The sequence below is a fragment of the Colius striatus genome, chromosome 1 (genome assembly GCF_028858725.1).
Source record: "Colius striatus isolate bColStr4 chromosome 1, bColStr4.1.hap1, whole genome shotgun sequence".
Lineage (NCBI taxonomy): Eukaryota > Metazoa > Chordata > Aves > Coliiformes > Coliidae > Colius > Colius striatus.
In genome coordinates, this window is record NC_084759.1 from 139418671 (window position 1) to 139434355 (window position 15685).

At 37.2% G+C, this 15685-nt stretch overlaps 1 protein-coding gene across 1 annotated transcript in view; it reads left to right on the plus strand.

Annotated features, from left to right (window-relative positions):
* The window catches only part of LMO3 (LIM domain only 3), a 54550-nt gene extending 44167 nt beyond the window's left edge, over positions 1 to 10383 (plus strand). Inside the window, exons 3-4 of the mRNA XM_010210865.2 lie at positions 1204 to 1329; positions 10278 to 10383. Of these exons, the coding sequence (XP_010209167.1) occupies positions 1204 to 1329; positions 10278 to 10383 (232 nt within the window). The remainder of the gene's footprint in view (positions 1 to 1203; positions 1330 to 10277) is intronic.
* Positions 10384 to 15685: the final 5302 nt, after the last annotated feature.

A 15685-nucleotide genomic window follows, 5' to 3' on the forward strand; every position in this document is an offset into this window, starting at 1 on the left:
CCAAACTGAATTTTCTACAGAGCACCTTAGAATTCATTAGTTTAGAACTGCTTTTAATTTGGTGTTTCCCTTGAGAGCCATTATATTTTTCTGCTGTCAACCTGATGTTGAGGCAAAAAAGAAAACTGGCAGATGTGGCGTTTTCATCGTGTGCTTCATAGTTAAAAACAGCATTAACTGCTATGCACAAGCAGAGCATTACTTTTAATAATCCATCACAACTATTAAATAGTTTAAATAAACTTAGTTTCAAAGATTGCTGCCATGTAGAGCTAACATTTTTTCTTGTTCATTATAATCCTTCTGTGTCACAAAAGGATGCATGCGTATGGTTTGGGTTTTTTTTTTTTGTAATACACTCACTTGAAAAGTATTGAAAAATCTTTAACAAAGAAAATTTTTAAAAAATATATATAAATGTCTGGAAAAAAACCAGAATCTCGTATTGTTCTTACAGTATTTTATACATCTACTCCTGATGTGACTATATATAGTTTACAGCCTCATTTACTTTAATGTGCTACCTGAATAACATAATCATAGCAATAACTATGGTATAGGGTTGTAAGGTGCATGAACTGCTAATGCTTTCTGACGATTTAAATGACTTGTTCATAAAATGTTCTTTTAATAATAGTGGTAAAGCTTTTAGCACTAGATGTCAAAAATGCGAAGAATATTGGCTTTTTCAAGTGTTATTTCATTTCTAGCTAAAGTGTGTTTTAATAATAAATAGCACCAAAAGCCAAGGTTATGTGGCTCTCGTCTGTACAGCAGGATCCAAGCAGAAGACTCGTCCCACCTATGCAAACAGATTGACCTCTGACTGCATGGTTATGTAACATCACTAATGTGTTTACTATTTCTTTGTTTAGTTTAACAAGATGTTTCTTTTATCAAGAAAGGTCAGTATAACCTGCAGGGGGGGGAGAAAAAAATAACATCACAATAGGTTCAATATTAGTCTGTCACTGCTTCATAAAGCTCTCAATGGCAAAAAGGACTATGCCTTTGTGTTGTAAATTGGGCAGACTTGTTCCACCAAAGACCAGACTTTCCAAAGGAAGGTGTACTGCGAAGTCAATCAAGGGCCAGACAACTGCTGAGGAGAAAAGAAAAAAAAAAAAAAAAGATTTAAAAAAAAAGTGTGGTTTTCTTTTCAGTTTTTCATCTTCAGGAATATATTTCTTTCCCTATCTCCAGGTTATTTGGTGTTACAGGAAACTGTGCTGCCTGCAGTAAGCTCATACCTGCTTTTGAGATGGTGATGAGAGCAAAGGACAATGTTTATCACCTGGACTGTTTTGCATGTCAACTTTGTAATCAGAGGTAAGAGAATTTCACAACTCTGTTCCTTAGGCTAAGTGCTAATTTGGCACTGGTACGGGCATACAGTTAAGTGAAAAAGAAACATCTACCAGTAGTGGAAACCCAAAATTGAGAGCAAGACCTGGATACTTTTCCCGGGACTGATAATGAACATCTCTTGTGACCTTGGACAGAAAACTTTTTGTGCCTCAAACCCCACATCAATAAAAAAGAATGATGCTACTTCCTCTCCTTCAAAGGGCTGTCTGTCAAGTTTAATTAATTAATATTTATAAAGGGTTTTGAGATCCTTTTCTGCAGAAGAACATAGCAGTACCATTTGTCAGTATTACATTAATTTCACTTTCATTCTTCATTTTTATCACATGTGTTTCTTTTAAAGTACATATTGTTTCTTCCTGTTGCCAGAACTGTATTAACATTTAAATTTAAAAGATGTTGTTCTCACCATTTTCTCTGTAGCAGCATTGGACTTATTTCTTTTACCATGTTTTTATTTCCATATCCTAACTGTGGGACTTTTATAAAAAAATCCAAGAATCCAAATTTGACAGTGTTCTAAAGCATCACCCATATGATACGGTTGCTGAACAAATGTCAAAAATGGTAAAATTTTAACAGGTGAATTTTTCCGAGGTGAATACAGCCAAACTTACAGCAACCACATCCAGAGTGGTGGCCAAATCCTGTCAGAGAACGCCACTTCTGACTCCCCAAGAGCTGCTAGCAGCTTTGTGACTGACTTCTATGAGGTGTAAGAAATGAGAGAACCAATTATGTTCTCTCCTTCACGTACCTATTATTTTCAGTTATTTTTTAGTTACTACATGATCCTATTTGGAGTTTTATAGCGTTCATATTTTTTTCATTTTCAGGTGGGGAGAAATGCAAGATGTATGTCTCTAGGCAAGTTACAAAAAATTAGGAAAATGGTAGTCTAATATGGCAAAGTTAGATACAGCTCTAAATAAGCATTGCTAACTCACCTTGTCCTACAGTGTATTATTTTGTAACACTGTAGTCATTTAAAAATCAAACATCCCTAAAGAACCATAAAATGTACAGCCGCTAATAAGTGTAGCACACTACAATTACGCTCTTTAAAAAAAAGCCAAATTGACCTTTTTCATCATGTTGCATGGGAAATTAAAATACCAGGCAAGTAATAACCACTGCTTAAACTATATAATAATGCAAAGTAATTATAGGTTCTAATGCTATTTAAAGTCCTATATCAATTTTGTCTTGCCACAGAACTAAGAGGCTGTATTCTGAGCAAGACAGGCAGAGCTTCCCATAGTACACACTTAAGTAAGACACACACACATTCCTGGGTTTCATTTCTTAAACTCTTCACATCACTGTTTTTATTCAAACCACTGTTCTGGTATCATTATTAAAGCACCTAATATATTTCTGTTGTTCGCTTCATTTATTACGTGCCATAATGGGGCTGCATGTCTTTAGTGTTGGTTATGCACAATTAGCACTTAGTTATTGTCTTGTCACTTCAGCCCATACAAGACAAACTTCTTTAATGTAAGAAGTCAGCTAATCTTCATCAGTCAAGCAAAGCAGGCAATGTTTGTTACCCCAAGTGCAAAAAATTTTCATCGTAGTTAGCACTCTTGGATCTCAGGAAGTGAACTTTCCTCTTTTCCCCACAACAAAAGCAAAGCTGATGTGTTTATTTTTAGTATTCTTTTACTATTACAAGCGTGGAACAATGTACAATTTCACTTTGCAGCTAATATACATAATTCTGTGCCCGACAGCCACTGAACTCCCTGGAAAAGTGCTGTTAGGTGCTGCTGAAATGGAGCATTCCTGGGATAGTTAATAATTCTCAGCCTTGTCATTCCTGAGCCTTCAATCTGTTTTTTGATATTTTTTTTGCATGTAGTTTAGGCAAAGAGCTGTTGAAATAGTCTTACAGGACTGGGAACAAAAATAGTCTAAGGCTGGGAACAAAATAATTGATTTACCTAAAATACAGTCTAGTTCATCTAGTCAAAACAGGGAACAGTTCCTGAAGTTTCAAAGAATTTCAGAAATTCTCAAAAGTAGCCTTAATCTTGCTTGTATTGCAATAGCCCTCATGGGGCCTAATAAAACAGACTGCATGTAGGGTACCTTTCTTCCTCAAATTTTGGGGCTAGTGGCACTCTGAAGAATTAACTTTCTTGTTTTATATAGTAAATCCTATTTCATGGATGCTCCAACATATCTCTTTGGTGTTTCCTGTGGCAAGACATCACACTGACTACATTCTCTCATTAATAAATAGCTTTAAATCTTTTGGTTTTCATTACTTGTATAACAATAAAAGATAGAAATACTAGATACCTGACTCATCACCAGTTTTAGAGTTGTTTTACGTCTGCTGTGAAACCTCTTTTTCTTTAACAGAGAACCAAATAATCTTGTCAGTCACTGTGCATTAATAATTTCTGTTGTCCTTCTCAGAATCCTTTTTTCTTCCTCTAGTTAAGCTAATCAAAACCAAACAGCAGAGTCTAAGTGAGGATGTTTATAAGATAGCAGTTTAACTTTATTTATTTATTCCATACTCCCCCTTCATAGGCAAAATAATGTTCTTGAGGGTTTTTAGGTCTGCTCTTTCACTCCAGCCATTACCTCTAATGTGGATTTTATTTATTGAAGAGAATACTTTTATTTACAAACACATCGGCCATATCCAAAAATGGCCGTCTGAGGTAACAAGGCTCATCAGCTCTTGCAAGACTTGTATATTTGACCTTATTCTGCACTTTTATATTCTCTTCCCTCGCTAAATTTTAAATATTTTGAGTATTCTTTATACCAATGAAAGTACAATTTATCTGTAGTACTACAGCAGAGAACATATTTCTCTGTTTCATTCCATATTTCCGATTTTCAGTTATCATCCGCCATTTAGGTTTTTTTCCTAGTGGAATATATATTCTGTTCATGAGAAGATTAAACTGCTTCTTCAGTTAGCATTACTTTGTCTTTACCAACACTGAATTTCTTCTGACGTTCTGGGCCTGGTTACTCCTTCTAGGCCTTTCTGATAGCTAATAATTATATTAACACACATCCCATTGATTCTTGGGGCAGTCCATTCTTCAGGCTTGCTGTTGCACGAAGCTCATATTCCTGTCCTCTAATTAGTTGATCCTGGCCCAGTGAGAGAGAGGCTTGCCTGTTTTGCTTAGTGCTTTTTGTGACAGATTAGGTGATTTTTTTTTTCTCTTTTTATGAACAACTTCACTGTCTTTATTATTTTTGAGTACCTACAACTCACTATGTAGCTCAAGTGTCAATGTGGATGATACGTAGATTCTTTGATTTCAAGAGACTTCTGTTCAGGTCATAAACTCTGTTTCTGAGCTAACTCGTAATGTGCCTGTCCCCTTTTATTGGCCTCCTGAAGGCTACATTTTCAGAGCAAGAAGGAAAAGACATATTGTATTCTAGAAAGACAGACTGTAGACAGAACTGTAGACATAGACAAGACTAAAAGAGATCTCCTGAGCCACCAAGCCTTGTCCCTTGGTGTCAAATAGGCACTGTCTTGTATTTTCCCTTTCATAAAGCTATTCAGCTCTAGTATCTAATTGCTCTGTCCAGCCATTTTTTGACATTTTTCCCCATTTTTCTTGATACTGATGCTTAAAGCTGCAGGGATTTTGTGAATATTAAGCTCTTCTCCTAGCCTAAAGGTTTTAGCATCCTCTTATCTTTCATGTCTCTGTCCAGCTTACTCCTAATTTGAAGCTTTTCGATCTCCTAAATACCCGCAGAGCTTAGTGACAGTCATCTTAATGGTGTGAGTGCTCCCCTTTCTTCTCTGTAAACATATTAAACTTCTCAACAGTAACCTCAATATAGTTAATTTCTGCAGCAAATTTAAAGATTAAAAAAAAAAGGAAACCACTGGAAAAATAAACTTGTAAACAGACACTGCCTTTCACACTTTGTCAGGTTGCATGTGTGTGACTAGCAAAATGGAGTGGAAAATCTTGCAAGTGGGCTCAGCTGTATCTTTGCTTGACACTTTTGATTACAGTGATGATGTCAGTCTGCCTTCGGCTTTCCCACTTTCCAGAGTTTCCGTGTCCTTCCTTTCACTCTCTGTCGTCTGCTTTAGCAGCTTGTTCCATACTGCTACGATATTTTCTCTCTGTCGTTTGAAGTCAACTCAGGGTATGGTTTAAAAACCCCCATCTGCTGTTGCTGAGGGCTGTTTAAATCAAATGTTCTGTCCCTCTTTCCAAAACAGCCTTTATTTTAATGAGAACTGGACTGAAGGTGGTTACAGTCATTCAAATCGCTCTCCTGATGTCTCTCTAAACAGTTACCTCCAGTGTAAATTGTAAAATGCCCACACAATGCTGCCTTTGTTCCCTGTCAAGCAAAAGGGAGGGAATGCAATGCCAGAGACATCCTTATTTCAAACACCAACATTAGATTTTTGCATGAGTAGTCATTTTGTAAATTCTGAAGACCCGAATACTGAGAATTTTCTTTGAATGTCTCTAAATTTCAAATAAAAATTAATACATTTCCTATGCCAGCTTTAAGGAAAAAGAAAAAGCAATTGAGAAGTACACCAAGATGAGGTTGGTCACTGTAAGTTGAACTAGGAGTCTGTATGTATATATATGACATTGTACTGGTAAAAATGTACAAACCTAGGCACAACTCCCACTTTCCAGCTTTTGACAATAGATGGACGTTCTGGTAGAACCCTAGAATTACTAAACCATGGGTGTGGACTGCTGAAATGTGATCATCATTGGCTTTGTTCTCTTGATGCCGCATATAGATAACATTAATTTGAGTTACACTGGAAACTCAAAGGAGCTTTAAAAATAGAAAGAGTAAAGGAAGAAAAGCAGAGGACATCACTGAGTGTACAAAGCAGAGGGGAAGGGTCAGGGTAAAGTAAGTCTGAGCTCTCTTTATCCTAGAGGAAATCAGTTAAATGCTTCCAGATTTTGTTTCTTTCTGCACCAACAAAGAACTGACATTACCAGAGGAGGCACTTCTCACACAGCCATCTTTGTTCACAGCAATATTTCTCTCACTTTCTTAAGAAGTCTTCGATACCTTGACACACATCCTGTACATCAGAAAAGATGACAGCAGTGAGATCTCCTTAAATATCTGTTCTGACCAATGAAATACTATTTCTCAAATTGGAAGTTTTATATTTCTTGTGATTAGTCTAGGCACACCTTCCCCTTCCAAACAAGGTGATAACAGAGGTCATTTTGTAATATAAATGGCCTTCCTTTTGCCATTGTAAAATATGACGGGAGTTCTAAGATGTAGGTTAATTATAATGGTCATTCTACTAATGTCACATTTGTGTCAAAAGTAGTATCATCAATTTATGGTGGTACCTCTAATCTAGCATGTTAATGCAGCCTATTGTATATTTTTTCCTGTTCATCTTGCATGTCTATTAAATAAATTGGGTGAGGGTTTTAGGGAAGGCTGAAGACTACCGTCTGCCTGCTAGAAGAGTAATAGTCTTGCCACGTTGTATACACCTAAGCCAGTGGCATTGTAATATTCACCTTGACTCCACTTGATATACATGCCCAGATTGTGCCCTGATGTTCATCCTATGCCAATTCCATAAAAAAAAAAAAACACTCAAAACCAACACTTGCCAGAAGTGGAAGGCTAGGCTTGAACTTACCCTTCTATTTAAAGGCTGAGCCAGGTTTAAACCCTGGAGTGTGCAGAACCAATCTGAAGTCATTGCAAAATTTATCTTTTTGACTTAGAAGAGACTAAATCTGCTTTTGAAAAGTCAAGTAAGGTTAAAAGTGTGGATGGACAGAATTTGTCATACTTCATCCATCTACTTACCTTGTCTCGTACTTGTGAGCCAGAATGCCATGTCTGTATGTTTTTCACCTTACCCTTACATCTTCGTCATCTAATGAGTGCATAACTCCCACATTTAATACCATGGGGCACATGCAAACCTCACCACCAGTCTTTGCCAATATATTTGGTCACCGAACTTGCATAATGTGAAAACAATTGCAGAATTTGGACCGTAAGTATCACAAGTAACAGGTTTCTCCCAAGGCACAGATTTCTCCCAAGGCACAGAGGATCACCCTCAATGTGCAAATGCAGCCTCAGATGAATCCAGAGGGTGTCTTACCATGAAGACAGACCCTCACCCCACAGGTTATCACACAGCCAAGCGTGTATAGGCAGCCTCTCCTCAAGACAGCTGCACTCTTAGAAGGTGAATGATTTGTGGAACTGTGTATGTTTAAAGCTACTCATGCATAAAGCTGTCAAATGCCATGTAGACATAGGTAGAGCATTTCTGGCTCGACATATTAACATAGCAAAAGCAAAAGGCATTGACACTTTTTATTGGGAAAGGCATCCTGGCTCCCTCGTGGAGCTGATGCAGTTTAATTCAAACTGCAGCACTTCTCTGAGGGCTGGGAAACAAAACCCTCCAGCAGGGTTTTGATGCAAGCAATGTTACAAGCAGTCACATCTGGAAGTATTGCTGTGCAAGTGAATAGCACTTCAGGAGTGTATTTTTCATTTACTAAATATTTTAAACAAATTGGTCTGCTAAACTTTGAGTTATGCTGGACCACAAAGGAACACGTAGTTGATTAATATTCACAGTTCAGAGTCAGTGCTTTCTGCTGGGCCAGCAGAGGTGGTGGTATCTCAGAGGTGCCTGACCCTTGGGGAGAGCCCCTGCTCAAGCCCCATCAGTAATCCTTGGGATAACTGTAATGAATTGACTGATTTGTCACAATGCATAACTTCCTCCACTTTAGTCCACATTAATCCACGTGTTCATTTAAGAGAAACTAAGAGGAACTACTTTTTCATTTTTTTTTCCTGTAATGTAACTTCTCTGAGAAAAACACTTTTACACTAGTTAAATCTCCATACCTGGTCTAGTAAGATCCACAAAAGATTTTACAGCAGCATTGTTGTAGATAGACAAAAGTACAAAGGATGGAAACTAGAGAAACTGCCAAAGAACTTATTTGATTCAAGAATTCTGCATTGCAACACACGTGGGATTGGGGTGGGAAGGATAGCAGGAACCTGTAAATTCCATAAAAGAGTCTGGACCATAAATAACTTAAAGATTCTGGGATCATTCCATAATCTCTATTTTCAGTCAGCAGCAGCAGCAGGCAGTAATCCTACAGAAAAAAAAAATGTCCACAAATAAACAAACCAATTTTCCTTTAAGAGCAGAGCTAATTCTTTTCAATCCACTTTTTTATTACACTATTTTCCCTCTATCTATTTAGCTAGCATAAGGATAAATTTCCAAAGCTACCCAGTTGGAAAATAAATGGGTTCACTGTTTGTCTAGCATTCCAATCTTCACAAATGTAAATCAGTCCAACTGCTACTCATTTAAACCTCCAACTTCACAAAACATTAAAGGACTGCTTTCAATACACAATTTAATCTGTGACAATTCACCAAGATTTCTGCTTGAACATCATTAGAAATTGACTGTCTGATAAAGAGAGACCACTATCAGAGGTCAGGCGGGTCAACCTGTGTCATTTAGGTAGTTCTACTGGGTCAACCACAGCAGGCACCACTATTTGAAGGTTAAATTGTTACAATTAAATACATATACAGCTATTCCCACAGCTACTCTGTTGTTAAATCTACCGTAAACAACACAAGCATTTATATCTGACCCTAATTGTGTCCAAGATGTCACCATTTGGAAATTATACAAAAAAGGACATTATAATCTGTTACACATTAAACAATACTTTATGTAGTGAGATCCATAATTAGCTGGTAGAAACTGGTTTCATTTATTCACATCAGTGTTAAGGGGTTCATTTAGGTTATTTTCTTTCATTTTAATTGGAATGATGTGAGCAGTGCCTCCCAGTATACTTTATAGCTAGAGAGTTCACTATAAACAAAGGCACATAACCCTGCAAAGGCAGTCACTAGGGAAACTCTTTTTCTATGCATTGCCCCTATTCACTTGCTCTCTAAGTATCTTCAAGAAGATTGCCTTTGTTGGGGGGAAAGGGTTGATGGGGGGGTGTCAGTGAAGAGCCTTCATATATTCAAGCACACTGCTTAGCTGGGAAATCCTACTTTACTTGAAGTTTGAAGCCAGATAGCCAGAAGCATTAACGTTACATGATTTTCCCACTCATCAGAGAAAATCAAATGAAATCTCTCAGTAGCATTTTGTAGCAATCACATCATTGTGATGCACATAATAGTATAACAAGGAAGGTATACTGATACCACAAGAAAGACAGTAGTTAGCTGAGTTGCTAAATTCATAATCAACTCCTACAGGTAAAAAGAAGGTTTTTCTGCATACCTGCCTATGTGTCTCTACTTTGCTCCACAATATATGTAAAGTTGTGTGTATACTAGAAACGATTCTCAGACCCACTGATTTAAATTTATTCTAGTATAATATCTGGCTTGAATATAACATTAAATTCTTACTGGTATGCCTGCAGAAGGCAAATGCAACGTATCTCAGCTGAGCTTCGTGCTGCGTGTGGTCACTTTGTTTTCCTTCTGATATGCGTGAAAGCAGGACATTTACTTTTCACTCAACTCAGTAGCCTTGGATATTTATTCTGTTTTATCTGTATGCTAGTGACCTGATCCAAGACTCCCACAGTCTTCAGTGGGCTTTGAATGAAGTCTTTGGCTGGGGAAGTAAAAGTACTTGAATGCACTAGATTGTGTTGAAAGCACGAGATTAATTTTGATACCAGAGCAATTTCTCTTCTCTGCTTTCACGTACGTGAACACAGACAGCAGAGGTGTGAACCATGCGGTCAGTACAACAGAATCGTGAACACTTGTTGTACAATCCTTACATGTAAGATCATATCACATAATTCATCCTGAAACTACCTTTTTTTTTTCCTTTACTATTGTAATTTCAGATTTTGCGTTGGAGACAAATTTTTCCTGAAGAACAACATGATTCTGTGCCAGACAGACTATGAGGAGGGTTTAATGAAAGAAGGTTATGCACCCCAGGTTCGCTGATCTGATGCCACATCATTAAGAATACAAAGCACTACGTCCTTTTATCTTTTTTGCTCAACGTGTATATAAGAAATGACACAGGAACCTACTGAATAGCATAGATATAGGGAGACAGAATGGTTGCGTGAAATAAAAGGCGGACTGCATCTGTATGTAGTGAAAATTGCTCCAGTTCAGAGTTGAATGTTAATTAAAAAGGTACTGTACATACAGCTGGATTCTTTTTGCTTGCTCTTGGGGTTTTTGGTTTGTTTGGGTTTTTCGTTTCTTTTTGTGTCATTTGGCATGAGATGTTTATTTTGGACTATTGTATATAATGTATTGTAATATTTGAAGCACAAATGTAATACAGTTTTATTGTGTTACCATTTGTGTTCCTGTTTGCTTCTTTGTATTGTTGCATTTAGTACAATCAGTGTCTAAACTTACTGTATATTTATGCTTTCTGTATCTACCAGCTATTTTAAATGAGCTGTATCTTTCTAGTAAAAAGCATTAAAGAGCAAATCCCAACCATTGTGCTACACTTAGAGCTTAAGAATACTGTTTACATAAAAAATATTTAGAAAACTAACTCTAGCAGCACCTGCTGCTAATGATGCTATGGTTAAGGGTCTATCAGCACTTCTGTTATAAGCCTCTATTTTTCAGGGGTTAAGCATCTGCTGTTTAATTGCATAGATTTTCCTCAAAGAGCACTTTTATTTTACTACAAAATTTTGAAAGCAAATCTGACCGATTTCTCATATATTATAAAAGGTGCAGAAGTTAATGATTTTGGGTGCTGCTTTTGTGCCCATTGGGCATTTTAAATGCCTGGATTTGATTTTTAATTTAGCTGGAAATTAAGCCCTAATGCAAGCCAGTGCCTCTGGGTGTCTTATTTTATATATATATATAAAAAATATATGTTATTTTTCTGAAATCATTTGATTTGGGAGGGAAGAAAGGGAGAGGACTTCCGTTTATATAAATTTAAAAATTTTCTTAAAATCTGAGGGGTCTCTTTCTCTCTCTTTCCTTTTTCTCTTTTTTTTTTTATGAGAGCTTAACCTAAGTTTTCTGGGACTGTGTCCTCAGCAAACCCTGGAAAAAAAGTGAAAGTAGAAGGCACTGTAAACAGCCCCCTCTGAGGGTCTATTTACATTAAGGAAATGACCCTGAACTGACACTAGGAGAGTAACTAATTACTAGTTATCACCTCAGTAAATTCTAAAGGTAATTTAAATGCTGATGTGGATGGGACAAAACTTTGAATTACCAATACAGAAAGCGAGAGCTACCACACTCAACTGCACAGGTGCTTTGCTGTCCATGCCAACATGCTACAGGTTTGTCCCATCAATACTGGCAATTAAAATCCTTTCAACAGAGGTGAAGTCGCTGCTGACAGCTACTGTTGGCAATCAGTCCATTTTCTAGGAAAGATGGACCTCCGTCTTTAAAGCCATGAAGCTATTGCATCAGCAGGATTTCCCTAAGTGCTCATGCCCCTCACAGAGCTTACAGGTGTTTGGCAGAGGAAAGCAGGAAGAATGTTGAAAAAGTTGTTAAATGCATTTTTAACTATTTTATCTTTGCCACTGTAACTTAGCTTACCATGAAAACAGCCTGCATTTAAAAAAAAAAAAAAAAAAAAAAGAAAATTTTAAAAAGGAACCCAGTATACCACATGTTGCTATGAAGCTGAGCTCTTGTTTTTATTTAGACAAAAAACCCCTCACCTCTGCTCAAGTTGAGTGCTGTCTTTCCCTGCTCTTCCTGTCCTGTTGTGCAGTTTCAACATGTTTTTCCTGGGGACAGGGAAAGAAACTTTGTAATGCTGTGGAGTATTTCTTCTAGCATATGGTTTGGCGTACCCTGCACAGTGGCTTGACATAGAAATGGATATTTAGTTCTAATGACTATTGTTACAGTGTGTTTTTGTTTCTGGTTGTGAACCCTTTTAAAAATAAGCATGGCTCACAAAACTTGACTTTGACTCATACAGGACTAGTAAGAAATGTTAACACCACCTCAGGCTGATCTTACTAATTAGAAAAAAATAGGTCCACATAGTTTTTCAAAGGAAATTTAGTGCTGTTCTGTGGACTGTCTTCTTTCCTAACCTTGAACACAAGTCTCTCTTCCACTCCCTTCCACAGCCCATTAATATCTTTGGGATAAAAAAGCAGGTGATGTCAGAGGTACTGTTAGGCTCTTCCAGATCTACTTCAAGTGCAATAAACAAGTTGTCCTTTCCATGAAGTTGAGGATATCCAGAAAGGGAAGAATCATCTTATTTTAACTTCAATTTTCTCCTCCACCTTCTGTTATGTCTTTCAGTTAGAAGTTAGAAACATCTCTCTTCTGCTTTCCACTAATAGACTACAGACTGGATAGAAATCCCTGGTCCAGAAACAAGGCTGGGGAAGAGGAAAGAAGGGACTTTGGTTCTGTATTTGACTTGCAGTAAGCTTGAGCAAGTCCCTCAACTTCTGTGTGCCTCAATTGCACGATGGGGCTAATGCATACACTGCTTTTGTAAAGCATTTTTGGCTTTTCAGAAAACCAAGACCTATGCATTCAAATGTTTCCAGTAGCACTAGGACATTCTGGAAGAAGCAGAACATTCATCTGTGCAGTAGGAAACCACAGATGTGAGGGAGAGCGCCAAAACCAACCAAGCCTGTGGAAGGCTTTGTTGGGGTGAGGAAAGCTGCACACTAATAGTGCTGTAAATGCTAAAGCACTGTCTTATTACCACAAAGTGCCACTGCTCAGCACTCCATGGGGTAAATGAAGAGAGTGGAATGGGAAATAGTGGCTTATAGTTACATGCCATGTTACTTAAATGTGCACATGTATGTTTTGTGCCATATTCTCAAAATGGGGAAGAGAGGTCAGTCCTGCTATGGAGAAGAAAAATAATCTCAACATTCTGTCAAGCTTAATTGATGATATAGAAATGTTGATATGCCTGCTTGAAGTGCTGCAATGGTACAGCATTGTTTTGAGCACTTTAAGCTCACACATCTTATTCACATACATATCTAAAATTTGTATGTAAAGGATACAGTATAAACTTAGATTTGACGTAGGTCAAAGATTGATTACACATTTTCCTGTATTGCAAACTCACATCTTGCCTGGCTGTTAAAATAATAACCGGGAGTTGAAATATTAAATGGAAATATTTACAACTCCAATAAAGTATAATATCATAAGACAATATTGAAGAGAGATTATCTGCCAGGCCGCTTTATTGATCTTTTTGACAGAGGCCTAGACCATTCATTTTGGTTGCTTTTAGTTATCTATTTTAGGTTTCCTTCTCCATCACTCTGTATGTGTCAACATTCTCTGTCTGCATACATTAAAACATTCTGCTGGTGACCGTTGCTCAGTGTATGCTCATTGGCCAGGCAGGTATGCTTGAACTTGTATCTCTTCTCTTTAGGGTGTTTTATCTCTAAGTGTACAAATCTCTAAGTTTATCCAGACAAAAACAATAGTAACAAATTTTTTTCCAGATCTATTATTCTTGGGTTCCTGTTTTTTAAGCCATGTGGAAAAGTACAGATTATCAAACCTTGTTTTTCAACTGTGAAAGCTCCTGTGCCAACCATAATCTGCTGTGTCTGTTGTCTGCCATGATTGGTAATGAATCAAGACAGCCTGGATTTTGCAAAAGCAATGACCAGAGATAAAATTGATCCATTTCATAATTGTATTTTAATCTTGTTTAACGTGTTTTCTGGGTTGGTTTTTTTAAGCGTATTTTCTTGCCTCTTCCTACCCCCACAAAGTCCTCAAATTTATGCTCATGTAATGTAAATAAAGAAAAATCATCCAGCAACCCCTCAAATGTTCCTAATTGCCTATATATAAAATGACTCCAGGGAAATAGATTGAGAAGTAGTCAGTGAGAAAGGAGACTGTGGAGAAAAGAAACAAACAGGGATTGTGGCAAAGTTTCACCTGTACAAAGTACTTTAAAGGCTTTTTTTTCAACATAATATACAGCAGCTTCTTATAATTTTCTCAGCGGTAGGTAGTTTACAGTCATCTGTACCTAGAACAAATCTTGTCAAAAATGAAGGTCTGTAGTGATTGCTGGGTATAATTTTATACATTTAGCTGATTCTTCTGAAAGCTTCCACTGTGCTGCTGTTGTCAGACTAAATTATCAATTTAGCCATTTGTTGTTTAATGAATAAAAAACTCCTATGGCTTTGGAGATGTTGTGGTTTCAATAAAGCAAAAGCTTTAACAACTCAAACTACAGAAAGCAAAGTGTGTACTGTATATAAGAACAGTGTTTTTATTCTTTTAAATACCACATTAGATAAAAAAAGCCAATTACATATTCACTTAATACATTTCTCCTACTTCAGTCCAATGATGCAGACCAAACCTGTTTACTGTTCAGTACCTTGCAAAAAGAAACCAAAATACAATATGTGCAAGGTAATAGGCCATTAGCACAAACATGCTCCCAGTAAAAATCTTTTGTGTAGGCTCCCTTTCTAGAAGCTGCCAATTGTGGGTGATAGAAGTATTATAAAGGAAGTGATTTTAATACTATTTAAGGCATTAGAAGCTGAAGAGTATCTGTTTAAAGCCTTAAAGTAAGGGTTGCATGTATCTAATACCTTTTAAAATGCCCTTCTGCTGATTTATATTCATCCTGAACCTGCTAATAATGAGTATACATAAGCAAATACCATCTTCCACCTATTCAGCATGTCATTGGTATGAAAGCCCCAGAAAATATCTCACGTAATCAGTGTGTTCAGAGAGTTATCTAGCACAAATTACTCATTAACTCAATAGCACATAATAAAAAAGAACATCAATTAATTAATGAGTCACCCTCAGATCACTTTGATTACAACACAGCTCTGTTGAAACAGCAGTTATAAATGGAGCTGCCTCTCTTTATTCATTGTTTGCAATTGGCCCATTATTTTGCAGAGACCAGTGTCATATTTAACACATGCCTGCAGGTAATTGTGTGATTAGTTTCAGAAATGAAGATGCAGAGGGGAACGTGGAGCGTCTTACTCTGCAGTCTAGTCTGAAGGTGCAGGAATCCACTATACCTTTTGCAACATGCTCTGCTGGCAGACCTCTGACAGGACAACAGTCACAACCACTATGTTGATCTGAAGGTCTCAAAGCCCTAGGCAAACACCTTTGATTTAGACCTCTCAACAGGCCACATTGTTAATATTTCTTGGAGAAGAATACAGAGGCAGAGAGATTAAATGGGCTGCCCGAGATCCCATATTTAAGTCTGTGTTCCTCAAACCCCACTACT